Here is a 27789-nt window from a genome sequence, read left to right as displayed (position 1 = left end):
CTGATGGGTGACATGTTACAATTTTGGATCCTAAAAATAAAATTGGCTGTTGAAAAACTTGTGTTCAGAAGTTTTTCTTTTTTATACCTTCCCTTCCCCAATTTAGAAAACATTGTGATCCCAGTAACATAATTATACATGCTGTTCTGCAGGTTGCTTTTGGTCACATAACATCTTTTCATATCAGTAGATATAGCTATTATTTTTCAAGTGGCTGAATAAATCCACTGTATGAATGTATGACGACTTATTTGAGCAGTTTCTTGTTAATAGATACTTTATGTGTTTTTACATTTCTTTATATTAGTGTTTGTGTATGGGTATGTTTTCTGTAGAGTCTTTTAGTTTATCATATATAAAGGCAAAATGTTTTAAGTTCTTTAAAAATTTTTTGATAAGTGAATAGTTCTGTTGAACATAAAATTAAGTTATTTAGGTTAAATCTCTATGAAATATTGCAAAAGGAAATTTTCAAATAGAAAAGCAAAGACTCCCAACAAATGAATAGTCTTTATAATTTTACAAATAACATGTGATGTTTTTATGAAGCTGTAAGAATCTTATTTCTTTCTCTTGAAAAATCTTTATCTGCTTTGGAAGCTGCATTTTCCTTTAATGAGTATATCACAGATTTACTTCATTATTGTTTCATATTCCATTTAGTGATAAATGCAACATTTACTGTATTTAGGAGTAATTCTGGTACTAATTTTAGCACTAATTTCTACATCGTAGTAGAAGAAGTAGAGAATGTTCCCCCATAAGGGTCTTATTTTAGAAAGTATAGAGTAAAATAAAAGCATATATTGCTGTGTAACCTAAATTAGGGAGGAAGTTTGGGAGGTGTTTTTTAAAAAATTTTTTTAAATAGAGGAATTGAATCTGAAATAGGTAGGAATGAGTCTGGAAGAAAGGAGGAGGAAGATTGTTGCATGTAGATAGATCATCGGGCAAAGTCCCAGAGATGAGAGAGCATACTTGAAGGGTCTAAAAGAAGTTCAATATGGCTGGAGTGTGAGGGTCTAGAGAAGAGGCTAGAGGGGATTTATCAGGCTTTGTTAGCTTTGTTGAGGAGTTGGGGCTTTATCCTGAAGGCATTGGAGGGTCATTAAGGATTTTAAGTAGGGAAGGAGAAAGGTATCCTCAGATGAGGGTTTCTGAAGGATCAATCTGGCTGCAGCACATGAAGAACAGGTTGGAGGCTTGCAAAGCTGGGAGAGGGTGACTGTTTGGAAGCTGTTTCAGTAAACCTAGAGAGAGGGGTGATGATGACTTGAACTAGAGGGGTGGCCATAGATATTGAAGAAGAAATTTAGAGGTAGAAGCAACAAAGATGTGGTCACTATTTTAACTGAGGAATGCAAGGACACAGTGAAGGTGTGGGAGAGGAAGGAATCATGGATGATCTATTTAACTTGGTGACTGTTGGTGCTATTCCCTGAAATAGTAAACATAGGAAGCCTTTGTAAATATGTAAATGAGGAAATGAATAAGTAATCTCAGTTATACAAAGGCAGGGCCATTTGATGATAGTGATGATGATGATGATGATGAGATGATGCTAGAGAGCACATAGCACAATGGGTTTTACCTATAAATTTTGCATTTTTGTTTGTTTGGTTGGTTTTATTTATCTTTTAGCATACTATACAGACTGGTGCCATTTTTCTCATTGCTTCAATATGTTGGATCACTGTATCTTCCAGTCATGTTCTGGGTGCATATTGCTTTCTTGGGGCCAAATATCTTGACCCTCTGGGCACAGCTTCCTTTCTTCACTATTACTTTCCTATTACTCCTGGAACAAATTACCACAACTGTAGTGGTTGCAAACAACACAAATTTGTTATCTTATGGTTTGGGAGGTCACGAATCTGAAATGAGCTAAAAAAAAGATGTTATTAGGGCTTCCTTCTTTCTGGAGGCTCCAGAGGAAGTCCCATTTCTTTCCCCTTTCCAGCTCTGAGAGGGCACCTGTGTTCCTTGTCTCCTCCTTCCATCTTTAAAGCTGACAGTGATGCTACTCAAATCTGTTTCTCTGCTTCTTTGACTTTTCTTCATCCCTCTTTTTAAAAAATGTATTTTTATTGAGATACAGTTGGCATGTCACATATTAGTTTCAGATGTACAACATACATGCTTGATATTTGTATATATTGTAAAATGATCACCATGAAAAATCTAGCTAGCATCCATCCCCATACATAGTTATAATTTTTTTTCTTGTGATGGGGACCTTTAAGATCTACTTTCTTAGCAGCTTTCAAATGTGTAATACAGTATTATAAACTATAGTCCCCATACTATACATCACATCCCCATGATTTATAAACTGTAGGTTTGTACCCTTTGAACCCCTTCACCCATTTTGCCCACCCCCTAATTCCTACCTCTGGCAACCACCAATCTGTTCTCTTTATCTATCAGCTTGGTTGGTTTGTTTGTTTAAATCCACATATAAGTGAGATCATATGGTATTTGTCTTTCCCTATCTGACTTATTTCACTTAGCGTAATGCCCTTAAGTCCTTCTATATTGTCACAAATGGCAAGATTTTATGGTTGAGTAATATTCCATTGTATTCATACACCACCTCTTTATCCATTTATCTGTCAGTGGATGCTTTGGTTGTTTCTGTATCTTGGCTATTGTAAACAATGCTGTAGTGAACTTGGGGATGCATATAGCTTTTCAAATCAGTGTTTTCATTTTCTTTGAATAAAATACCCAGAAGTGGAATTGTTGGATCACATAGTAGTTCTGTTTTTCATTTTTTGAGGAAACTTCATACTGTTTTTCACAGTGGCTGCATAAATTTGCATTCCACTAATAGTGCAGGAGGTTTCCTTTTTCTCTACATCCTCACCAACACTTGTTATTTCTTGGCTTTTTGGTAAGTCATTCTGACAGGTGTAAGGTGATACCTCATTGTAGTTTGATTTGCATTCCTTGATGATTAATGATTTTGAGCGTCTTTCCATGTGTCTGTGGCCATCTGTATGTCTACTATGGACAAATATCTATTCAGGTCCTCTGTCCATTTTTTTAATTAACATATAATGTATTATTTGCTTCAAGGGTACAGATCTGTGAATCATCAGTCTTACACAATTCACAGCACTCACCATAGCACATATCCTCCCCAATGTCCATAACCCAGCCACCCTATCCTTTCCACCCCACAGGCCCCAGCAACCCTCAGTTCTCTGTCCAGTTTTTAGTCAGATTGTTTTGCTACTGAGTTGAGTTGGATATGAACTCCTTATCACATAAGAGATATGTAAATATTTTCTCCCATTCTGTTGGTTGACTTTCTCATTTGTTGATGGTTTACTTTCTTGTGCATCAGCTTTTTAGTTTGTGTAGTCCCACTTATTTATTTTGGCTTTTGTTGCCTTTGCCTTGGGAGTTTGATCCAAAAAATCATCTCTAAGACTGATGTCAAGGAGCTTATCACCTATGTTTTCTTCTAAGAGTTTTATGGTTTCAGGTCTCACATTCAAATTCAAGTCTTTAATTCATTTTGAGTTAATTTTTGTGTGTGGTATAAGATAATGGTCCAGTTTCATTCTTTTGCATGTGGTTGTCCAGTTTTCCCAATGCATTTATTGAAGAGACTGTCCATTTGCTATAACATATTTTAGGCTCCTTTGTTATATGTTGATCATAAATATGTGGGTTTATTTCTGGATTCTCTAATTTTTTCCATTGATTTAAGTATTTGTTTTCATGCCAGTACCATGCTGTGTGTTTTTAAAAGATTTTATTTATTTATTTTTTGAGAGAGAGAGAGACAGAGAATGAGCAAGCATATAAATTTTAGGATTGTTCTGCTCTGTTTCTGTGAAAAATGCCATTGGAATCTTGAGAGAGATTGCACTGAATATGTAGATTGCTTTGGGTAATATGGACATTTTAATTGATTCTTCCAGTTGAAGAGCATGGAATATCTTTTCATATATTTGCATCTTTTTCAATTTCTTTCATCAATGTCTTACAATTTTCAGTTTGTACAGGTCTTTTACCTTCTTGGTTAAATTTATTCCTGGGTATTTTATTCTTTTTGATGTAACTCTAAATGGGATTATTTTCTTAATTTCTTTTTCTGATAATTTGTTATTAATGTATAGAAGCAACAGATTTCTATGTATTGATTTTTAAATCCTGTGGCTTTAATGAATTCATTTGTTAGTTCTAAGATTTTTGGTAGTCTTTAGGATGTTTTATATATAATATCATGTAATGTGTAAATAATGACAGTTTTACTTCTTCCCTTCCAATTTGGATACTTTTCTTTTTCTTGTCTAATTGTTTGACCATGACTGCCAAATACTATGTTTCATAAAAGTGGTGAGAGTCGGCATCCATTTCTTGTTCTTGATCTTAGAGGAAAGATATTCAGCTTTTGACCACATGATGTTAGCTGTGGGGTTGTCATATATGGCCTTTATTATGTTAAATTATGTTCCCGCTGTAACAACTCTGTTGAGAATCTCTCTCATAAATTGGTGTTGAATTTTGTTAAACCTTATTTCTATATCTATTGAGCTGATCATTTGTTTCTTATTTTGTTAACATGGTATATCATGTTGAATGCTTTGTGGGTTTGAACCATCCTTGCATTCCTGAATAAATCCCACTTGATCATGGTATATGATCCCTTTAATGTATTGTTGAATTCAGTTTGCTAATATTTTGTTGAGCATTTTTGTATCTATGTTCATCAGGAATTTTGGCCATGGCATTCCTCTTACATGGACTCTTGTGATTTCGTTTGACCTACCAAGATAATCACTCATCCCAAAGTCTTTAATTTACTCAATCTGCAGTGCCCATTTTGCCCACAAAGTAGTGTATTCACAGGTTCTGGGGATTAGGATGAAAACATTTTGCGGAACCATTATTCTGTCTACCACAAATGGAGTTCATTAAAAATGGGATAAAATTGTGCTTGTTCACTGAGGCACAGAAGTTCCTGAGTAGCTCATTGCTTCCAGAATCCATGCCCCTTGGCACAGCTATTCTATGCTTTTCACTTGGACCCTCTGCCTATACACCATTTTTTTTTTTTTTTCTTAGTGATTCTTTTGGTTATCAGGCATCTCACTTGACCTGCTGGTACTTTGACTAGTAACCATTGTATATATTCCACCTTGGACATGCTGGCTGAGAGGCAAAATAATTTATCAGTTCATGTCACGTGAAAATAATAAAGAATACAAAAAATTAAAAAAAAAAAAAAGATCTCCCAGTAGATACTTGTCTATGATTTAGCTGGTTCCAAGCTGCTGTCACATTTTGTTCCACAGCAGAAGCACTGTGGAGAAGAGAGACAACCCAGTTTTCCCTAGAGATTTACCAAAAGTGTTTCCTGAACTTTAGGCTTGAATACTCTTTCAATACTGCTTCTAGCAGCAGTCCAGGAACTTACAATATAGTTGGCAAAGCAATACACAGAAATAACACAAAATGGTACGAAGCAGTGTAAAGGCAAGATATTGGGGAACTGCTATGTGAATTCAAGAGCTAAAGATAGAATCAGAAGTAATTCAGGCCAGTTAGGAAGGGCTACTGGGAGGAGGTTAATCAAACAAATTATAAGCCTGGGTTAGTTAAGATGATGAAGAATCTTTTCAACTATTCTTTCTCTATCTCCTATGCTAACTTCTTCTCAGGACTAATATTGGATTTTCTCTGTTTTTTCTCTTGTTCTTAGGCCCTTATTACTGCTTTCTCCATTTCTTTCTCAAGACAGAAGAAGAATTATCTCATTCTTCTTAATAGCTTTACCTCCTAAGTAATTTCTGACAATTTCTACCTTCTCTTAAGCTTTCTTCTCAGCTCTAGATTAGTATTACCATCTGCCAAACACTTCCACTAGAATGTCTTTAAAGTCTTCTCAAATTAAACATGATCAAAACACAGTGCTTTTGACCTGTCTGTATTGTGTTCCCTGCCTCGATTTGTTCACACTCTTATCATCCTCACCTCAATAAATGCTCCCACTATGTATTTGCTCAGTTGCTTAAGCCAGAAACCTGGGAGTCACTTTTGACATTTCATTCTGCCCTTACATCCCTCCCTTCCACCCCTCTCTCTAACCATTATCAGGTCTTGGTTCTGACTAAAGTGGATATCAACTCCATCCACTTCTCTAAAGTGGAGATAATGTTGCTGTTCTAGTTCACTTACTGTTTGTCACCGAACTACTGTAGTCCTGCAGATTTCCTAACTCTTCCTCTGCCAGGCTCCTCTCCATCTCTTTACCTGTGTGCTCCCATTTCCTATATGGTCTCACTGTTTCTACCCTCTCCATGTCTCCTTCTTTCATTGTTTCCCCTGGTTCTTTTCCCCACATCTCTAGCCACTCCCCTTTCTGTTTCTTTCCCCCTTTCTCTGTTAAACCCATCACTATTTCACTGCCGTCTTCCACTCTTCCCCTCAAAGAGCTCTTTTGAAACTCGGAATTAGATTGTCTCTCCCTTGGTTAAAGCTCTCCCATGGCTTCTCACTGCACCTAGAATAAAATCTAATTTCTTCAGGAGGCCTAGTGGGATGGGGCTGCTGCCCAACTTTTCAGTCCCCTCCCAAGCCACACATTGCCCTTGCTGCAGCCATGCCTGCTTCTTTCGGTTCTAGGAATATGCCACGTTCTCTCCTCAGAGTCTTCGCAAAAATAATTCTCTGTACTTAGAACTCTTCCTCTCATTCCCTAACTCCTACCATTCTTCAAATTCATGTTTTCCCTTCAGCTAAACCATTTTTAAGCATTCGATCTAAGTCTAAGGTAGGCCCTGTTGTTTCCTTCCCCATTCTTTCCTTCAAAGTAAAATGATCAAGATTTAACTCTGTGTATTCATTTGTGTGGTTGCTTTTTAAAAATTTCCCGACTGGTGTATTAGTTCCATAAAAGCAGTCACATGTCTGTTACGTTCATTACTGTGTCTCTTGGTTGTGGTCCTAGTTCATGAAAGAGGAAGAGTAAATGCTTGTTGAATTAATGCATGAGTGTTCACCCCATGGAAAAGCATACAGACTGAATAGTGATGTAGCCACAGAAGTGAACAAAACTGAGGTGGGGGGGAACACCTGGGTGGCTCAGTTGGTTAAGCAGCTGCCTTCGGCTCAGGTCATGATCCCAGTGTCCTGGGATCAAGTCCCACATCGGGCTCCCTGCCAAGCAAGGAGCCCGATGTGCCCCCAGCCTCCGCCTGACACTCTGTCTGCCTCTGCTCCCACGTGCTCTCTCTCTCTCTCTCTCTAACAAATAAATAAAATCTTTAAAAAAAAAACAAACTGAGGGAGGACAGCGAGGAGACAGACTGAATGGAGCAAAGGGCTGATGTTAGATAAGTTCCTGAAGACTTGTATTCTAGCAAAGAGAACTGTGAGTCACAAATTCATATCTGAGTATCCTCCCCATGATGACATGGCTATTTTAAAGCTTTTGCTTTCACTTATAACTACATTTATTTATTAGTAAAAAAAAGCTTTCCATATTATGTTTAATGATTTCTAGGTATTACTGGCCTTATCTCTTTTTAATTTGATAAGTTATATTAAATGAACTACAATCATGTCTCGTCAAAATATTAATCATATCAACTCATTTGTTAAGTGGTAGTTATGTGTCAGGTACTTCATGTGTGTCATCTCATTTAATTGTTATAATAACCAGGTGGAGGAGGTGGTGGTATCCCATTATACAGATGAGAACACTGAGGATCAGAAAAGTTAAGCACCCCAAGGTCATATAGCTAATGTGCTGGACCTGGAATTCAAACCAGCTGTGTCTGCTACTTTCTACTACCAGAGCTGGTGCTTTTATGATGTGTTATTTTAGTACATATTTTAAAAAATGAAATATCTTTGGTATGACTATAGCATTTCTATTTTCCCTATTAGGCAATTAGGAAATATTTAACCCAAACTTTAAAGCTAAGAAAGTCCCCCCCCACCCCGAAAAAAATCCAGATGTCTTCTACAGTTATTTTTCTAAATGAAGCATTAAAAAATGATGAAATGGTTTTTGACATACAGAAAGGCATACAGACTAGTGTAATAACACCTGTGTTCTCACCATTTAACTTGAAATAAAATCTTACCAGTGCAGTTGAAAGGCTTCTGGGCATTTCTTCCCGGTCTCATCTTTCTCCCACTCCTCAACAGTAAGCATTATCCCACTATCCCAATTTTGGCATTTATCGTATCCCTGAAGTTTATGTATTTTGGCAATAATCTGGTGTCTGAGTGCTAAATGTGGTATGATGGCAGTTAATGTCATTTTTTTCCTGAAAAAACTTACCTTGTTTCTTTGCTTTTTTGTCATTTTTTCCCAAACCCTCCCCTCCCCCATGTGTACCAGGAATGTACTATTCCACCTTAGGCTCTCCCGTCATATCTTATAATGTGGGTGGGGGATAAAAATGTACTCAGTTTCAAAGCCTACAGTTGTGGGAAGAAGGATCTGTTCAACAGGTTGGCACTTTCTGCCATCATGATTTTAAGTTAAATTGGTATGAAGAGGCTAACCATAAATGAGCTTGAGGACCTCATGACTGAACCTGTTTCTAAGATGAGTGGGTTAGGTCCAAATTCTGTTCAGGTTTCAGGTGGATGAGTGAGTGCCTTTTGCGTTTCTGATTTCCTCAGACTGTAAAAGTTTAGTTCTCTTCCTTTAAGATCTCTAATCCTGGTCTTGTGAATGATTCCCAGCAGGGTTACAGTATAGTTTGGTCAAATCAGAGATCTTCTTGCCCAAATCTAAGGGAAAAGACTTCCTCAAGTTGTCAAAGAATTGAATAGGTTCCTCCCAAAAGAGAGAAAGACAAAAGCAAAATAAAATAAAGGCAATAATTTGCTGATTAAAATGCAGCTCCAAAAATGAAGTGTTGCTGATTCATCATATTTGGTTTATGTGAGAAAAATTAGAGACTGAGACTTTTAGGGAAAGATAGAAAAGAGGAAAATAGGTAGTAACAAAAAGAGTGGGAGGTAAGAATTGTGATTGTGGTGCAGACTCGGGATGGGGTAACTGTAGAATAGATGCTACTCTTGGGATGAAATACCTGAGGACACAAAAATGGTTTAGAAAAAGAATAGTAAATGACTAGAAAGTATCAATAACTGGCTCTCAGGATCTGGAACATGATGAGTACTCATTAATTAATTGATTCACTGATACAGTCTTATCAGTTTATAGAAGTTTTCCAATAAAAGCATGTATTTATATATGCGATAGTTTTTCATATATGAAGTTACATTATTGCCTATCTGAGTACAATTTATTAGAAAATTTCTTTTTAAAGGTAATATAGATGGTTATATTTTTGTCATCCTAAGAGGAGTTCTTTGTATTACACAAGTAGAATGCTTTGAAAAATATGTATAAAAAAGATTCTTCTGCTAAAGCTCAAGTGACTGAAGGTTGTGCACAAATTCTTCATTTCTTTCGTAAAACCAATTTTGTTGGATTTTCCATAAAAAGTGCAACTACGAAACATTTTTGCAATAGCTTCTTTGTGAATGTGTCACTGTTCTTGATTTGCACACGCCTTATAATTTAGGCCTTCTTTTGTTTTGGGTTGGCAGTTCCAACTGTTAAAGCTCTTGTCTGATTATGTGGGACTCCTTATTTTAATGGGAGCAGCTTCTTAGCTGCATTTTTAAAAAATAGTCTCGGAAGCTTCTTACTGTGGATCTTTGTTGAGGACAAAGAATTATTTATGCCAAAGGAAAATGTATTCCCCACTGAATTAGCTCGTGGGAAGCATAACAAGCTCATTAGTAATGCTCAATTGTACTTTGGCCTTTTGCTATGGTAGAGAGAAGGAAAAATGACATCAAAAAGGACATTCTGCTGTCCTTTGCCTTCCCGCAAAGAAAACGTGATGTGATATTAGACTTTTCAGTTAGATTTAGCTCAAGTTCAACTTTGGTACCAGAAGAAATGTTCCTGAAAGGAAAGTTGTATGTGTAGTTGATACTGTGCATGAGGTATGTTTGGCAAAACTTAGAGGAGAAAGTAACTTTTTCTTGGAAATTGACAGCATTATAGACCATTTTAATTTTTTTTATAATGTTTTAATGGTAGTTTATAATAAAAAATAGACTAGTATATTATGCTGCCATAAGCAATAAAAAATCCTAGTTTTTATATAGTCTCTTTTATTCTGAGTGTTTTTAAGCTCTTCACCTTTTTTCCCTCTAAAATTACATTAAATAATTGTACTAACCTAATTAATTAAAATTGTATTTTTTTTTCAATAGATTTTGAAAATAGTACTTTGGAGTTAAAATTGCAGTTTCTTTTTTTTTGTCTTTAGTATTTTATGTAGAAAACAGCTTATGAAAAGTTGTTATGGGAAGGCATTGAGTATTGTTTTATAGTTAAAGTTGATATTTGTCTTTACTACCTTGTTGTCTGGCAGAAGAGGCTAATGGCTAAGCTTGTGAATTTCTGCAAAGTCCAGATGAATTTATATGATCTCTTTATAAAAATCAGATGAGAGATACTTGACTTCCATATCAGTTGTTGTGCTGTCGGTGTTTATGTTTACAGGGGAAATTTGGGGGAGACTTTTATATGTGTTAAGTTTTATTGTCAGTTTTATTTTTCTAGCCAGATGTTTCCAGAATTACCTTGATATTAGCCCAGAAACTGTTTCAGGTTTTCCTCTTTTAAATGAGGAGTACTTTCATAAGTGAGAAGCTAGGAGTGATTATTGATTTCTTCTACAGTCACACTGTTCTAAATAGAAGAAAAAGTTTTAAGTTTTCAGTCAAATAGGAGACTAAAGCAGATTCCTTAAAATTTGGGTGTTGTGGAGTAGGAAAGCTACCAATTTTTGCATATTAATGTTTTGTTCTCTTTTCAGAAAAGCAATTTCATTTCAATATAGATGACCATGCAACCTGCAACTCAAGTAAGTGTTTTTCTTGGGAAAATATGTATTTAAATTATGAGATAATAATTATGTGAGGTTATATAAAATTATAATAATTAGAATACTAAAATTATCCCACAATGTTTTTACTGTACTAGTTCTTTTAAGCATGAAATTTTAATAACAAAAATGACTGTATTTTAACTTTCTAGTTCTGAAAAGATTTTAAGCTTTCACTTATACAAATTATTTGTAAGAGTCAAAAATTCCTTAATCTCAGGAAACAAACTGAGGATTGCTGGGGAGTGTGGGGCTAGGTATAGGGTGGCTGGGTTATGGACATTGGGGAGAGTATGTGCTATGGTGAGTGCTGTGAATTGTGTAAGACTGATGATTCACAGACCTGTACCCCTGAAGCAAATAATACATTATATGTTTATAAAATTTTTTAAAAAGTCAAAAATTCCTTAGAATTGGTGTGTCCACCCTACTACCCTGGGAAGAGAATTGGAACATTTTATAATTTTCCTCTCCTTACAATTTAGTATGTATTTGTAATTAAAAGAGTTCTCAATGAAGACAATTATAAATTATTTTAGATAATTATGCCTGTGCCCTGTAATGCCTATAAATGACCAGACGTTAAAACTTAAAATTTAAAGTTTTTTTTGCTTGTTTATTTGTTTTGGGTGAGGGGAAGCAAGATGGAGATAGACAAACCAGAATAATCTTATATTTGAATGATTTCCAGAATTGGTATTTGCTATATTACTCTTATATTCTTTTAAAAGTTTTTTTTTATATAATTAGAATATGCTTGAATCTTAATTTAAAGATAAAAATCACACTGAACTTCTACCTATAAAGATGCAAGCAGCTGATAATAAAATTTGCCTTGTGAAGTGAGAACTTCAGAATCAATCATTTCTGGTTCTGGTTCTGCCAACTCTGTAAGATTCCGAAAGTTTATTTTACCTCTGCATCCTCAGCTCCAAGGTGAGGTCGATGTTCAGGAAATCAATGGAATCGATGAGAGAACATGAGCAAAGTGCCTACTAGAATGTATGTTGCATAGTAGACACTTCAGCAGTTTGATTGTATCATTGGTATAACCAAACTCTCCGCATATAAAACTGGACATTATACCTATGTCATGAAACTCTTCCTTCCTTCCTTTCTTTTTCTTTTGAAAGAATGCTTATCAAGATGACAGTGGTGAAGATTAAAGATGATTTATTTATCGAATGTTAACAACAATTCTGAATATGATCCTGCTTATACTCCCTCCTATGTGTGCTATGCAGCTGTATTAATAAAGAGTTCTATTATATTCTTTCCCTTTTGGGACTTGGGAGTCCATGGCAGTCTCCCAAAAGGTCTTATGCTTGCTCTTTGGGTCCTCTCAAATCCCCATTGAGTATGCTCAAAACTCCTTTATTACTTAAAACTATTTTTTATTCAATTATTTCGATTTGTTCTCTTTTTATCTAAGTCTCAGAAACGTCATCAGTTTCATGTTAATTATATTTTCTTGATTCTTTATTGGGTGCTTTTTATAATTGCTGTATTGACCATGTTTTTCTCATTCTACTCTAATGCCATTAATATTTTCTTAGCTTGGTGATTTTTCTTTATAGTTTTGTTTTATAGTTCCATGAAACCTTCTCTGATCTAGAGTCTGTAGATTCATCTTTATTAATTCTTTTCTAAGAGTATGCTTGACATCTGGTCATGGATGTTTTTGCTTCTCTCTCTGATGAGTGTGAAAACTTTGTAGGATTTTCATCTCTTTCTTTGCTAATTGTATTAGACTGTAGTGTATATATTCATAAGTGCCTCGTAGAGAGGAGACACTCAGTAGATAGCTTATCAGCTGATTTCTTGTTAATTTAATACGTTAAGATCTTCCTTGCTCCCTTTTTTTAATATCATTCATTCTGATTAGTAAATAAACATACAGTCTAAAAAAAATCAATGAACAATTGTTCCTGATCTCTTTTGGGTCATACATAGTCCCCTTTGAGAATCTGACAAAAGGCTATGAACTGAGAAAAGGCCCATTTGTGTATAAGCATAAAAGTTTGCCTAATTGTAAGTTAAGTTTTTGTACGTACTCAAGTTCATCTACAGATTGCCTGTGGATTAACAATCTTTGCAATATGACGGCTTTCACATGTTTGAGGACAACATTTATACATACAGTTTTTGCTATTAACATCTAAATTTTAACAACATGAATATGATATTGACTAGCCCAGGTTATTATAGTCTTTTTTTGGCAAGAATAGGAGAATCCAAGTACTCTTATCCCTAATGTGGCAAGAAATTAGAATGGCTTCTATTAATGTTAGCTTCTTCATTTTCACAAAAAATTTTTTCCAAAACCACCCTTCTAACTGTATCACATCCTTCCTTGACAAACATTTGCAACTGCTCTGCCTTTTTTCAGCTCAGCCAAATTGTTAAAAGACAAATAACATTCTATTTGCTATAAAATATCTTCAACTGTAAGATACATCTTGATTTTGATGGTGCAGAGTCATTTGCTAATGCCCTCAATTATTTAACAAATATTTAACTGAATACCATGTGCTAACAGAAATAAGACATGCTTATGAAAGGAAGTTTTAAATAGTAAATCTTTGCTATACTGCCTTTGAAATAATTTTAAGAGAATTCAGAGAAATAAATAAAAAAGACATCTTGTCTTTTTCCTAAAACTTTTTATATCTTTATATATTTAGGATTTCATTTCCTAATCTCTACTCTTAGTTCCTAAAATAATGGCCCTCAAATAAGTTATTTATTTTTAATCTTTTGATATTTTTATTGAGTTTCGCTACTTCTGCTTCCCTCTTGTGGTATGTATTCATGTTTTTTGATTTGCTTCTCATCATAGGAACTTGGAAACAACTCTTTTTTTTCTTTTATTCCTCCAAAGTTTGTCTGGATTAACAATGGTGTTATGGATTTTTATTTCGTGTAGTAAGACTTGCCTTAAATATGCTTCAATAAGTTTAATATATTTTAGAGGGAAAATGATCTACATTTAAAAATCAAGAAGGGAATAGATGCACTTGGTATTAACTATACTCGTACCTCCTTTTTTAAAATTAAAAAAACCTTTATTTTAAAGTAATCACAAACCTACAAAGTGGCTGTTAAGTGTAGAACAGAGATACTTGTTTGCTAAACCATTTGAGAATAAGTTGCCAGTCTAATGCCCCATTACCTCTCAATATTTTAGTGTGTATTTCTCACAAATAAGGACATCATCCTACACAACAGCAATGAAATAATTGGAACCAGGATATTAACGTTGGTACAGTATTGCCACCTAATGTCATGTCCCTTAATCTGTCTAGAACAGTATCTTTGCTTTCTTTTTTTTTTTTTTAAGATTTTATTTATTTATTTGACAGAGAACACAAGTAGGCAGAGAGGCAGGCAGAGAGAGAGAGAGAGAGAGAGAGAGAAGCAGGCTCTGCACTGAGCAGAGATCCCGATGCGGGGCTCGATCCCAGGACCCGGGATCATGACCTGAATCAAAGGCAGAGGCTTTAACCCACTGAGCCACCCAGGCGCCCCTCTTTGCTTTCTTTAATGACCTTGACACTTTTGAATATTAGAGACCATTTATTTTGTGGGATGTCTCTCAGTTTGGATTTGTCTGTTGTATTCTCATGATTAGATTCAGGTTATGCATATTTGGCAGGAATATCAGAGAGGGATACTGTGTTTTCTCACTGCATCCTTTCAGGTAGAATGTGATTTCTATTTGTCCCATTATTGATTGTGTTTACCTTTGTCACTTGCTTAAGTTGCCGACTGTTAGGTTTTTCTACTGTAAAATTACTCTTTCTTCTCTTTGTGAAAGTATTTTGTGGGGAAATACTTTGAAACCATATAAAAATCTCATTCCTCATCAAAATCCCAGTTTATTCATATATTTATATCTATATGAACTGATAGTTTTCTATTTTGTTCAGTGTGTAATGCTCAAGTTGCTCTTGATTTAGCCAGTAGAAGAAGTCCCTTCTTGCTGACCTATCATTTTTTGAGCCTTCTTTGCTTTCTGGTAAAAAATATTCCAGTCACCACAGGATTCATTCTAGTTTTCTCTTATTCCAAAAGAGTTGACCTCTTATGGCTTGTGAGAAACTTGGCTTCCATTTGATATAACAATCTCCTATTGTTGCTGCCACCCACTCCCTGAGTTAATGTCTTTCTCAGCTCACTTGGGCTCTGACACCCTGCACTGGGATGTTCCCCCATCTTCCTGGGGATGCCCTCCTCATCCTACTCAGGGTCTGATATTGTGCACAAGGCTGTCCCCATGTGTGGATACACTCTCATCTCACTCAAGTTCTGGTCCTCCATTTCAAGCTTCCCTCCAGTGAGGATCCCTCATCACTTCACTTGGGCTCAAATACCCCTTCCTGAATTGATAAACTGAAGTCTTTTCTCTAAATAATCTTACACTAAAGCACTTCTAATTGTATTTCAAAATTTTGCAAGTGTTGGTTTGGTATTATGTTTAGGTCAATTTTTATTCTTAACCAGGGATTGGCCAGGTAGTAAATATTCTTGGCTTTGTGAGTAAGTAGGCAAAATTGAGGCTATTACATAGGTACGTAGATAACAACATGTAAAAACCATTCTTAGATTGTGGGCCTTGCAAAAATCAGGTGACGTACCAGATTATTTAGAATTTTTTTAAGATAACACTGTTATTATGACCAGAAGTTATAAAATGCCACTTATGCATTTATTCATTCATTTATCCGTTGTATAACAAATGTTGTTCGCCCCAATGCTAGATGCTACAAAGATGTATCTTGTAAGGCAGGTACCATTGACTGATTCTATAGCTGAGAGGCTGAAGCTGTGGTTCAAGTAATTTATTAAACTTAGCTAACAAGTGAAGGAAACATATTATTTGTTGACTTTTATCCTGTAGTTCGATAGTAGAATCCATTCATTGATTAAGGATTGATTTATATTTACCACAGTGTTGAATATTGAAAATGTCTCGAGTTTCTGGATTAATAGTTTGCTTCTAGTTTATAACCTTTCTGTGAACTGCCACAGTTTTATACATGTGCATATGATGTATGGTCTATAATTCATCATTTAAATATAAGTGTGGGTTGCACTGACTTTTAAAAAGGTTGCATCCATTTGGTTGGTGTTTTCTTCAGGTATGGTTTGGAGAAGACCTGCCTCTAAGTCCACGGAGTCCTCTGACCCCCAGACATGGGCCAGGTTTGGCTGACGTTTGTCAGTATGATGAGTGGATAGCTGTGAGGCATGAAGCCACCCTGTTGCCCATGCAAGAAGATCTGTCAATCTGGCTCTCTGGTTTATTAGGTAAGGCTTGAAAAGATACTCAAAATTGTAGTTTTTTATTTACTAAATATTTATTGAGAATCTTACTCTTTGTGAAGGAGTGATTGTTCTAGAGGCTGAGGATACTCTAGTGAATGGAATATTTGATATGCTTGTTCTTGCAAGCTTACATTCCTGTTGGGGAGATATTTCAGTTCACCCTGAACCTTAGGGCTTGGATAGTAAGAAAGGTTGAGGCTTAATAGAAAAGGTATATAGTAATCTTTGAATAATAAACATTTTCACTGCTAATGTTGAAACCTTTTTTTTTTTTTTTTTTAATTTATAGGTCTGATTTGGGATCTCTATTACTGATGTGCTCCCCCCATCTCATATAAGCATGAGATTCTGAGGGGAATATATATTGTAATTAAAATGATTGCTACTTCTGAGGGATTGAGGGGCAAAGGCATGTGAAACCTAGGAGGAAGTGTCAGCTTGGAGAATATCTGGCTTCATATTTCTTTATCCGTTAGACTAGGAGTGCTCTGAACTATCTCCCAGAAAAACACTTTTTTTAAATTTAGATTTTTATTTATATGTATGACACAGAGAGAGAGATCAGAAGTAGGCAGAGAGGCAGGCAGAGAGAGAAGAGGAAGCAGGCTACCTGCTGAGCAGAGAGCCCAATGCAGGGCTCGATCCCAGAACCCTGAGATCATGACCTGAGCCGAAGGCAGAGGCTTAACTCGAGGAGCCACCCAGGCACCCCACACGCTCTCTTTTAAATACAGAATTTCATCTGTGGCCTTCCCAGGATAATTAAAAACACTATACAACTAATTATCTCATATCAGTTTGATGATTTGGATAGTTTTTTAAAAGCTTATTATGTAATAATAATTGTTCTAAAGAAGGGATTTTAGAGGCAAAAAGTCTGGTATTCCCTAGGCATTTGTTATGCTATTATCTTTAATTTTAAAATCACAACAAAAGCCATGTTATTTTTGGAAAATCTTTTTCTTGTGCAAGCAGTAGTAATGTGCAGTAAATATTCTGGTTTTTAAGAAATGAAGTAAAATGTCATTTTATTTTTTCTTCTCCATCACAGATATTTTTGTTTCTGTTGTCTTTCACTTAATTTCACATTATCTGTTTTAACTATAACTTCTAAGAATGAATACTTGGAGTATGATCTACTATTTGTCCTGTGTTTCAGCTATAATCTAATTACATTTAATTAAATTTTAACCATATTGTTTGAATTTACTGTTTCTAGTAGAACCTTGACTTTGAAATATGTTTTTAGGTATTGAAGTTAAGGCAGAAAGATTATTGGAAGAACTTGATAATGGAGTACTATTATGCCAACTGATTGATGTTCTTCAAAGCATGGTGAAAACTTTCGAGTCTGGAGAACCCAGGGTAAGAACATGTTTGACGGGAGGTGATTTTATCTATCTGTCTATCATCTATCTATCTGTCCATCTGAGAGAGCAAGCAGGGGGAGGGGCAGAGGGAGAGAGTGAGTATCTGAAGCAGATTCAACATTGAGCCCAGAGCCCAACGTGGGGCTCCATCTCATGACCACGAGCAAGATCATGACCTGAGCTCAAACCAAGAGACAGACACTTAACCAACAGTGCTGCCCAGGTGCCCTGACAATCAGTGATTTTATACTTTGGTACATATTAATTTGTTTTTGTACATTTCTTATCATATCTGAAAAGTTGCAAACTTCTACCCAACTATGTATAAGACCTTAGGTAATTTATCTAATCTTGCAAAATGGGTGAGTTAATATTTATGTTGTCAGATTTATTTGCAAGGATTTAGTGAAATTAAATGAAGTAATGTATAAATGGTATTTAGGTTAGTGCCTAGTGTAAGTAAATATCCAGTAAGTAGTTATATCTCCTTGAGAACAATACTCATATTCTCACTTGTTTTGAGAGTTAAATGAGAAAAGAGCTTGTGATGGTTCCTGGGACACAGTTATTATTTTTACTACTATTATTATTACCATTATCATCACCATCTTTATATTCCCCATATTTTGTCTTGGTGGTAAATTCTATAATTTGATTGAATGAATAATAATTTTTTTTAGGCAGTGTTCCTCCATTGACCATGAAATCATGATTTGAACTAGATAAGGTTTCCTTTCTTTTTATTGAACGTGGGTCACCTATGAGATCTGGGGTCTGTGAGTGTGGCATCTGGATACTCACATAGGGTTAGTAGAAACATAAATTGCTATCATCTTTCTGGGGGGCAGTGGGTGATATATATCACATTGAAAGTAAAGTATATCTTTTGATACGTAACATAATTCTCCCAGGGATTTATTCTAAGAAAATAACTACAAATTCACAAAAGTGATTGTGCAGAAAAATTTAAGAACAACATAAATGCTCATCAATAAAGAAGTTGTTAAAAATTAATTATGATACCTAAACTGAGTGGGATGCTTGTCTATTCATTAGAAATTACTATTTTAATCTGTTATTTTTCACCCCAAAAGATGCCTGCAGCCTTTTGTTAAGTGTGTATGCACATATACACATACAGATCAGATTGCAGACTAGCGTGTTTGTGTAGCATTCTGTATGTACAGATATGTGTACCCTTGTGTGTAGAGATGCCCACTAACATGTAAGTGAGAAGATTTCAGTTAACAATTAGAAGAACTCACAAGGCCATTTTAATTCTGGAAAATACAACAGGAAGGGTATATAAGGAACTGGTATTAGTGGTTATCTCTAGGAAGAGAGAGGAACTGAGTGGTAGAGGTGGGAGACAGACTTACGCTCCATTGCGCCTACTGCAAAAAAATCTTAGGCATAAATTGCTTTTTCAAGTAAAAACTTAAAACAGAACTAAAACCCCTGTCTCAGCAGGATTATCTAACTATTCTTGGTCCAGATAGTTAAAAAATTAGGATTCTATATAACTTAGACTGTTAATTTTCAAAGACTTGAATTAAGAATGGGCTACTACTTCGTTATTTGACAGTCTCCTCAAGAAACTCAGAACCATATTTATGAATCTGCAAATAAGGAAGTAAGCAAAAATGAGTGTTCCATTAACCTTTAACATGGCAGTAATTTTGTGTTGTATTGAACTGTGTATGGAGAGACATTTAGAGATGTGCTTTGGAATTATTAGACTGTCATTTTTTGTTTTAATTAAGACTCTTGTGTCATTTTAAGAAGAAAGAGGTTAGAGATGCTTGATCCTGCTGCTAATTTTGACTTCCTAGGAGTCATTTTCTGGAATATACTTAAAGTAATTTTTGAAGATACATTTCCTCCTAATGTGTACTTTTTAGTCAGATTCAGTACACTGAACATTTATTTAGTAATATTAAAATGGATATCTAATGAAAATATCCTTGATACGAGTTTTTGAAATTAGTCTTTCATCTTTTTCAGACTTTTCCAATGAGAAAAGTGCCCTGTAAGAAAGATGCTGCCTCAGGTTCATTCTTTGCTAGAGATAATACTGCGAACTTCCTTTACTGGTGCCGGCACATTGGGGTTGATGAGACTTACCTTTTTGAATCCGAAGGTTTAGGTAAGTGTTGGTGTCATCATTGTGTTTAATGTTTAGTGTTTATTAGGGTATTTTTGTATGTCTCACATCTAATTTTTTTTTTTCCAAAATAAGGACTTTTTTCCAAATAAGGCCGTATCTCATTTTCCTAGAAAAACTTATATTTTAAATATGTGTAAAACAATCGGAGAATCAGATTCTAAACAATATAGATTAAGCTTTTCATTTATAGTTAAATATCTTATATATTTAGAATGCCCTAGAAATATTTTACTTCCTAAATGAGTTGGCCAAGGAAAGGTTCTGGACTAATGCTTTGCTAATTAATGTTTTCATCAAGAATTACTCTACCAAAGTCTAAATTACTATTAATTTCTTTTTGACTGGATAATTATAGAAATAACAAAAGGTCAAATGATGTATACTCACAGTATTTAGATTTACCTTGTACACAGCAGTTGCCAAGTTGATCATCTAAACAGATTCATGTTTTTGATAATTCCTTTTAAAAGTCATGCTCTGCCAAAGAATTATTGACATATTATCTCATTTTCTTTAAGTCAATAGAATCGTCTTTGCAGTGACTAATTTGAAAGCTACCTAAGTTTTAGACTACTATATATATATTTCCTTAGAGCATTTATACACATATATGCATAGAATTTGTAACATTTTGATAAGACCAGTAGCATACCAAGTGTGGGCGGAAATCATGGGAGTAGTAGCATACCCTGGTAGAGAGAATTATGTTATCACTGACATTGTATAGAATTGCTGGTTCATGGCGATAATAAAAAACAAGTTTTTAGGTGGTATTATTATAGTTTGAAAATTCTCTGAGCTAAAAAAAAAAGGAATAACTAGTTCACTGCCTTAAGCAAAGATTCAGGTTATTAGGTAACCATGTGTTCATAGTTCCATACCAAACATAAATGGACAAAATATACTAAAAACAGAACAAAATAAAATAAAATTTTCTGACTGTGCACACTGTTGTTGCCTGCGCGTGGGGTCGGCTGCTTCCACTGCTACGCATTTGATATGCCTCTGGATATTCCTATCCAGTATAAAATAAAAAAAAATGTAATGGGTTTCTGTTTTACTTCCCATTTTGCACCCTGCTTTAATCCAGGTGTGCTGATTTTTATTGACAGTGAGGTTGATTTAGTGGCATATGTAGGTTGTAGAGATCAAAGGAAAGAGGAAATGCTTTGAATTCTCTAGTTTCCAGCTTACTGTTTCTGAAAGGGTATAAAATTGTGTATTTCTTATTGTTAGTAGAAGCCATCTTCTGACTGTCCTGAAGGTCAGCATAGGAGTAAATAAAGCACTGCTGATAACAGTAACTCCTTTCTAGCCATTGAACTGATGAGCTAATATTTTTACTTACTAAAGGTTTTCAGAGATAAGGCTTTAATTTTTTACATTTTGCTAGGAAATCAAAGCAAATAAAAAAACCCCCAAGTATGCTATGGTTAAAGTGTGCTTAAAAGCTACTTTAAAAAAAACAAGTTTAATGAAAATTTCAGGACAGATTCCTTTTGGTATGAATTTAAGATTCAAATATAGGCCTTCTTATTGCATTGGAAGGGTATACTTTGTGCTTTGGGTATATAAAAGATAATAATCATAAATCAAAGGAGAACTGCCATTTTCATTGGGGGAGTCAGTGTGCATGTTATGTTATTCATCATACATACCATTATTCTGTTAAGTTTCAGAAGTTTCCTAGAGCATTTAACTCAAGAACAGGAACAGAAAGGTAGATGAGCCACATCTATAGATGGCATCTATGGATTTGCATATTGTGGACACTTTAAATAAATAGAATCATACTATATGTGGCTTTTTGTGTCTGGCTTTTTTCATTTAGCATGTTTCATTTACGTCATTGCATTCAACAGTACTTGATTCCTTTATAGGGCTGAATGATTCCATGTATGGATATACTACATTTTTTTTTTTTAAGATTTTATTTATCTATTTGACAGACATCACAAGTAGGCAGAAAGGCAGGCAGAGAGAGAGGAAGGGAAGCAGGCTCCCTTCTGAGCAGAGAGCCCAATGCGGGGCTCGATCCCAGGACCCTGAGATCATGACCTGAGCCGAAGGCAGAGGCTTTAACCCACTGAGCCACCCAGGCGCCCCATGGATATACAACATTTTTTTTTTTTTAAAGATTTTATTTATTTGACAGAGAGAGATCACAAGTAGAGACGGGGGTGGGGGGAAGGAAGCAGGCTCCCTGCCCAGCAGAGAGCCCGATGCGGGACTCGATCCCAGGATCCCGAGATCATGACCCGAGCTGAAGGCAGAGGCCTAACCCACTGAGCCACCCAGGCAGCCCGATATACTACATTTTTTAAAAACATTATCACCTGATGGACATTTTGATTCTATTTTCTTTTTGGTCAATATGAATAATGCTGCTGTCTATTACATTTGTTTACAGGTTTTTGAGTGAACATGTTTTTAATTCTCTCAGGGATATACCTAGAAGTGGAATTGTTGAATCGTATGGTAATTCTATGTTTATCTTTTTGAGGAACTACCACTCTTTTCATAGTGGCTACAAAATTTCATATTCCCACTGGCAGAGTACAACTTCACATCTCTGCCAACACTTGTTTTTTTTTTTTTTTTTTTTTTTCTGATGACTGTCCTAGTGGATATGTGAAGTGGTGGCTCATTGTGATTTTGATTTGCATTTCCTTAATGACTAATGATGTTGAGCATTTTCATGGCTTATTGGCCACTTGGTGTGTCTTCTTTGGAGAAATTTGTCTTCAAATCTTTTGCTCATTTTTAGGGGCTTATTTGTCTTTTTTTGGTTGACTTGTAAGTTTTTATTTATTCTGAATACTAGGCCCTTATCAGATATATGATTTGCAAATATTTTCTTTTTTTTTTAATTTTAAAGATTTTTATTTATTGAGACAGAGAAAGAAAGCATGAGCAGGATGGAAGGGTAGAGGGAGGAGCAGGCTCCCCGCTGAGCAGGGGATCATGACCTGAGCTGAAGGCAGATGCATAACCGACTGAGCCGCCCAGGTGCCCTTGCAAGTATTTTCATCCAGTGTTTGGGTTACCTTTTCACTTTCTTGATAGTGTCCTTTGATGCATGAAAGTTTTTAATTTTGATGAAGTTCAATTTATTTTATTTTATTTTTAAAAGATTTTATTTATTTATTTGATAGAGAGAGAGATCCCAAGTAGGCAGAGAGGCAGACAGAGAGAGAGGGAGACACAGGCTCTCCGCTGAGCAGAGAGCCCAATGCAGGGGGCTCCATCCCAGGACCCTGAGGTCATGACCTGAACTGAAGGCAGAGGCTTCAACCCAGTGAACCACCCAGGTGCCCCTGAAGTTCAATTTATCTTTTCTTTGACTGCTTATGCTTTTGGTGTCATATGTAAAATACTATGGCCTAATCCAAGGTCACACAGATTTTCACCTCTTTTTCCTCCTCTAAGTGTTTTACAGTGTTAGCTTTTATGTTTAGCTCTTTAGTCCATTTTGGGTTATTTTTTGTATATGTTGTAAATTAAGGATCTAAATTCATTCTTTGGCATACAGATATTCAGTTCTAGCACCATCTGTTGAAAAGACTGCTGTTTCCTTACTGAGTTGTCTTGCCACTCTTTTTAAAAATCACCTGAACACAAATGTCTAGGTTTATTTCTGGACTCTCAGTCCAGTCACTGGTCTATATGTCTGTCCTTATGCCAATAACACACTGTCTTGGTTACTGTAGCTTTGTTGTATGTTTTGATATTGGGAAGTGTGAGTCTTCCAACTTTGTTCTTGTTTTGGCTGTTCTGTCTTTTATAATTCTGTATGAATTTTATCACCTTAACCATTTCTGTAAAAAAGACTGTTGGAATTTTGATAGGGATTGCACTGAATCTGTAGGTCAGTTTGAAGAGTTTTGTCATCTTAACAATATTATGTCTCCCAATCCATGAACACAGGATGTCTTTCCATTTATTTGTATCTTACTTAATTTCTTTCAATGATATTTTGTAATTTTCAATAAACAAGTCATAAAATTCGTTGGTGAAGTTTGTTCTTAAGTACTTTATTCTTCTTGAAGCATTGTAAATTGAATTGTTTTTTAAATTACATTTTCAGATTGTTTATTGCTGGTGTATAAGGTGTAATGATTTTTGTATATTGATCTCGTATCCTTCAACTTGGTTGAAACTAAGTTTGCTCTAATACTTTTCTTTTGTAGATTCCATAGGGGATTTTTATACAAAGGACAGTGTTACCTGAATGGAGTTAGTTTTCCTTCCTCCTTCCTCCTTTCCAATCTGGATGCCTTTTATTTGTTTTTCTTGCCTAAATGCCCTGCCTAGAACCTCCCGTACAATTTTGAATAGAAGAGGTGAGAGTGGACATCCATCTTCTCCCTAGTCTTAGGAGGAAGAGTCTCAGTCTTTCACCTTTAAGAATGATGTTAACTATGGGTTTTTCATAGATATCCATTTTCAGATTTCCTTCCATTCCTATAAAGTTTCCTTCCATTCCTAATTCGTTGAGGCTTCTTTTTTTTTTTAATTGTGAAAGGAGTATTTGATTTGATTCAAATGCTTTTTCTGTGTCTACTGAGATAATTGCACATTTCTTTTCCTTTATTCTGATAATATAGTGGATTATATTGATTGATTTTCATATGTTGAACCGACCTTGCATTCCTGGGATAAATTTCACTTGCTACTGGATTCAGTTTGCCAGTAATAAATTGAAGATTTTTACATCTATATTCATAAAAGATATTAGTCTTTAGTTTTCTTGTGATGTATTTGTTTGGCTTTGGTATCAGGATAATACTGACCTCAGAGAATGAGTTAGGAAGTACTCCTTCTTTTCTGATTTTGAAAAAGTTTGAGAAAGCCATTAACACATAGTCTTAAGCTAAAGATAGTTTAGAATAAAATTGAGGTGGTATATCTCTTCAAATAATATCTCCTGTTGAGAGATCTGAAATATAAATAATTTAATGTTATTAAGCCCTTAGTGTTTTAGACTTAAAATGCTACCAGTTAGGGTACATGCTAAATTTTCATCCTCTTATTATTAGCCAGTTTTTTAAAAAATTTATGGATGATGATGATAATATGTAGAGAAAATGTCTCTTCTAAGTCTCCAAACAAGTAAACCTACTGTCTTCGTTATTCTTTTTTTTTTTACTTCTCCTATGCCAGAAATTTATTTCCCTATTTAATTTGCCCTTTAAAATATGTGGTCTTACTTTTTCACAGTTTTGCACAAAGATCCAAGACAGGTGTATCTTTGTCTTCTTGAAATTGGTCGAATTGTGTCGAGGTATGTATTCCACATTATTTCAGAATTTCAATGCCATTAATTTTCTAAAAGCTACTTTATTTTAGATAGAGCACTATTTTTTATAAATAAAAGAAAATAATTCTTGATTGAAATAAAACAACTTAATTTCCTTTTCTTTCTTTCTTTCTTTCTTTCAACTTTGTTCTGTTTGCATGAGCTGTGTCATGTGTCAACATCTGCTCACCCATATAACTTGTTGTCATTTAGTATTAAACTATAAAAGTTGTTGCTTAAATTTTTTAAACTAAGAATAAGGTAAGCGCATGTAAAACTCTCTTAGCAGTTAAAGGCAAGGCAAATCTTCTGGACACAAAGAGGATCTGATAAGAAGGCTCAGGCTTAGTGTCCTCCATACCTGACTCAGCCCCATCTTTACTTTCAAGCTAACTTTAAAGGTGGCTGACTTTTAGGATCCCTAGTTGAATACTGGAGCATCCAGTAATCCCAATATATGCTATAATGTGAAGATTATATGTTGAATTTTTGATGGTCTGTGGGATATTAAAAAGCATTTCCAAATGTTCCAGTGAAACAATTGGTAGAAGAGAATCAAATAGACTTCACTTTAAAAATAAGACATAACCTGTTGTGATATGCAGGGAAGTGAATGAGTCGGACTTTCCTTGAATGATATCTCCTAACTGGTTTTCAGATATGGGGTTGAGCCACCAGTATTAGTAAAACTTGAGAAAGAAATCGAACTAGAAGAGACCTTACTTAATACTTCTGGGCCCGAAGATTCCATTAGCATTCCGAAATCGTGCTGTCCGCATGAAGAGCTACATGAGGCTGTAAGTAATTGCTGTATTTCTCAGTTGTGATGTGTCACAGTCTCATAGTTTGCTGCAGGTGATGCTGTGTTTAAAAGAGAATGTTTCTTATTCAGAACATACACCAGTATTAACTACTACTCCCTGGTGAGTTTAGGGCACTATATGTTAAAGGTGATGTGTTGTTCGTGTATGATGAGGAATGGATGTGTATGTAGTTGAGGAATGGGGAGGCAAATAGGCTGGAATCCATCATGACGGGAACTGGAGGCCACAAGAATTCATTGATTGTTTTTTAAATCATGGTAGTGGTATAATCTGATTTACACATTATAAAGATTACTCTCATGGTCATGTAGAGGTTATATTGGTTTTGTTGTAATAATCCAGGCATACAATGATGAGAGCCTGAACTTGAGCAGCAGTAGTGAAGGTGAAGTAAAAGGAACAGTAACAGGACATATTTAAGAGGTAGAATTGGAGAATCCTAATTCTGATAGGGAGGGAGAAAATCTAGGATGATTTTTGAGGTTTCTAAGTAAATAGTACACTGATACTTGGAGAATATAGGAGGAGGAAAAGTTCTGAGAGCAAATTGATGGGGTTTTGGGAATATTCCCCTGACAATGTATGCAGACTTTTAGAAATGACGGGTCTCAGCTGGGAAGTCTTTGAGGTTTACCTGGTCATTGTTATGCAGAGGTCACTAGAGCTGCAGTTGTCCTTGGCTGTATCTTCTGTAGTGACTCTAGTCTAGTAAGTGATGGAGGTGAACTGAGTAGCAAACATTTTTTTTTTTTTCTTCCACTGTTGTTTAGAATTATGGTCTTTTTCAGACTGTTGTATTTTATGAAAGTGCTTAATGTACAAAATTATTTAAGAAATAATGAGTAAGTCATTACTGATAAACATTTGGAAAGTGTTGCTTTGATTGTTTTGTTTAACGTAATAAAAGTCTATAGTAAAAGATTTGGATATCCTTGCAAGACAGTTTAAGAAAATGTCAGCCTGAATATTCTTTACCAGGCCAAAATATACTTACTTATATTATATTACTGATTTATATGATGACTGTCAATGTCCGTATGTGACACAGTGATAATGCAATAGGTTAAAAAATAAAACTTACTTTAAATCTTATATAAACTAAAATAATGATAATTAAATAGAAAAGAAAACATTGGCAAAATATATTTTTACTGAATTGGAAAGACTACTGTACAGTTTGATAAGAAAAGCATTTCCAGAAGGTAAATGGGCAAGGACTGTTGTTCACACAAGAGGAAAATATAGTGTTGAGTCTTGCTGAGAATCAAGGAATTAAGATACACAACTTGCCTCATTAGTAAAATTTCTTAAAATTATAAAACCTGGTGCTGGTGAATTTTGTAAAACTATACTTAGGGATTGCTACTGGTGGTGGAAAATGATGTAAACTTTGAAAAACAGCTGACAAATGGTTATCAAGTACCACAAAAATGTTCCTCCTTAATTTTTTTGTAATTGAAGGGGAATTAAAAAGTAGAATAAATGAAAGTTTTTATTGTGCTATATATAATGGTGAAAATTAGAAGCAGTGGGAATACTCTCAGAGCAATGGCTAGGTGAATTAGGATTCATTATCTTAACAGAATAATCATTATATGTGATCACTATGTAGCAACAAGAAAAATATTTTGTGAAAAGTATGTATATATAGACAAATTGTAAGAAAAAGAAGGAAAATAATCGATAATAGATTAGTGCCCTTATAGATTATTTTAATTTATCTATTTCCTTTAGTGTTTTAATGTTAATTATACAGTGGATAAAACCAGAAGAGAACATTTTTTTATCCATAGCTCTTATTTCTTTTAGGCCTACTCCTTTCTTTAGATTGTGGGTTAATGCTAATTTTTACTGC

At 35.0% G+C, this 27789-nt stretch overlaps 1 protein-coding gene across 1 annotated transcript in view; it reads left to right on the top strand.

The window, feature by feature from the left end:
* The window catches only part of LOC111142181 (growth arrest specific 2 like 3), a 35996-nt gene that overhangs the window by 2910 nt on the left and 5297 nt on the right, over window positions 1-27789 (top strand). Inside the window, exons 2-7 of the mRNA XM_022495191.1 lie at window positions 10878-10925; window positions 16088-16256; window positions 17524-17639; window positions 19649-19790; window positions 25032-25095; window positions 25769-25907. Coding sequence (XP_022350899.1) covers window positions 10902-10925; window positions 16088-16256; window positions 17524-17639; window positions 19649-19790; window positions 25032-25095; window positions 25769-25907 — 654 coding nt within the window. The 5' untranslated portion in view covers window positions 10878-10901. The remainder of the gene's footprint in view (window positions 1-10877; window positions 10926-16087; window positions 16257-17523; window positions 17640-19648; window positions 19791-25031; window positions 25096-25768; window positions 25908-27789) is intronic.

The sequence above is a fragment of the Enhydra lutris genome, unplaced genomic scaffold, assembly GCF_002288905.1.
Source record: "Enhydra lutris kenyoni isolate GAN:26980312 unplaced genomic scaffold, ASM228890v2 scaffoldscaffold7, whole genome shotgun sequence".
Lineage (NCBI taxonomy): Eukaryota > Metazoa > Chordata > Mammalia > Carnivora > Mustelidae > Enhydra > Enhydra lutris.
The sequence above is the reverse complement of the archived record's forward strand: the minus strand, read 5'-3'. Positions and strand labels throughout refer to the sequence as shown.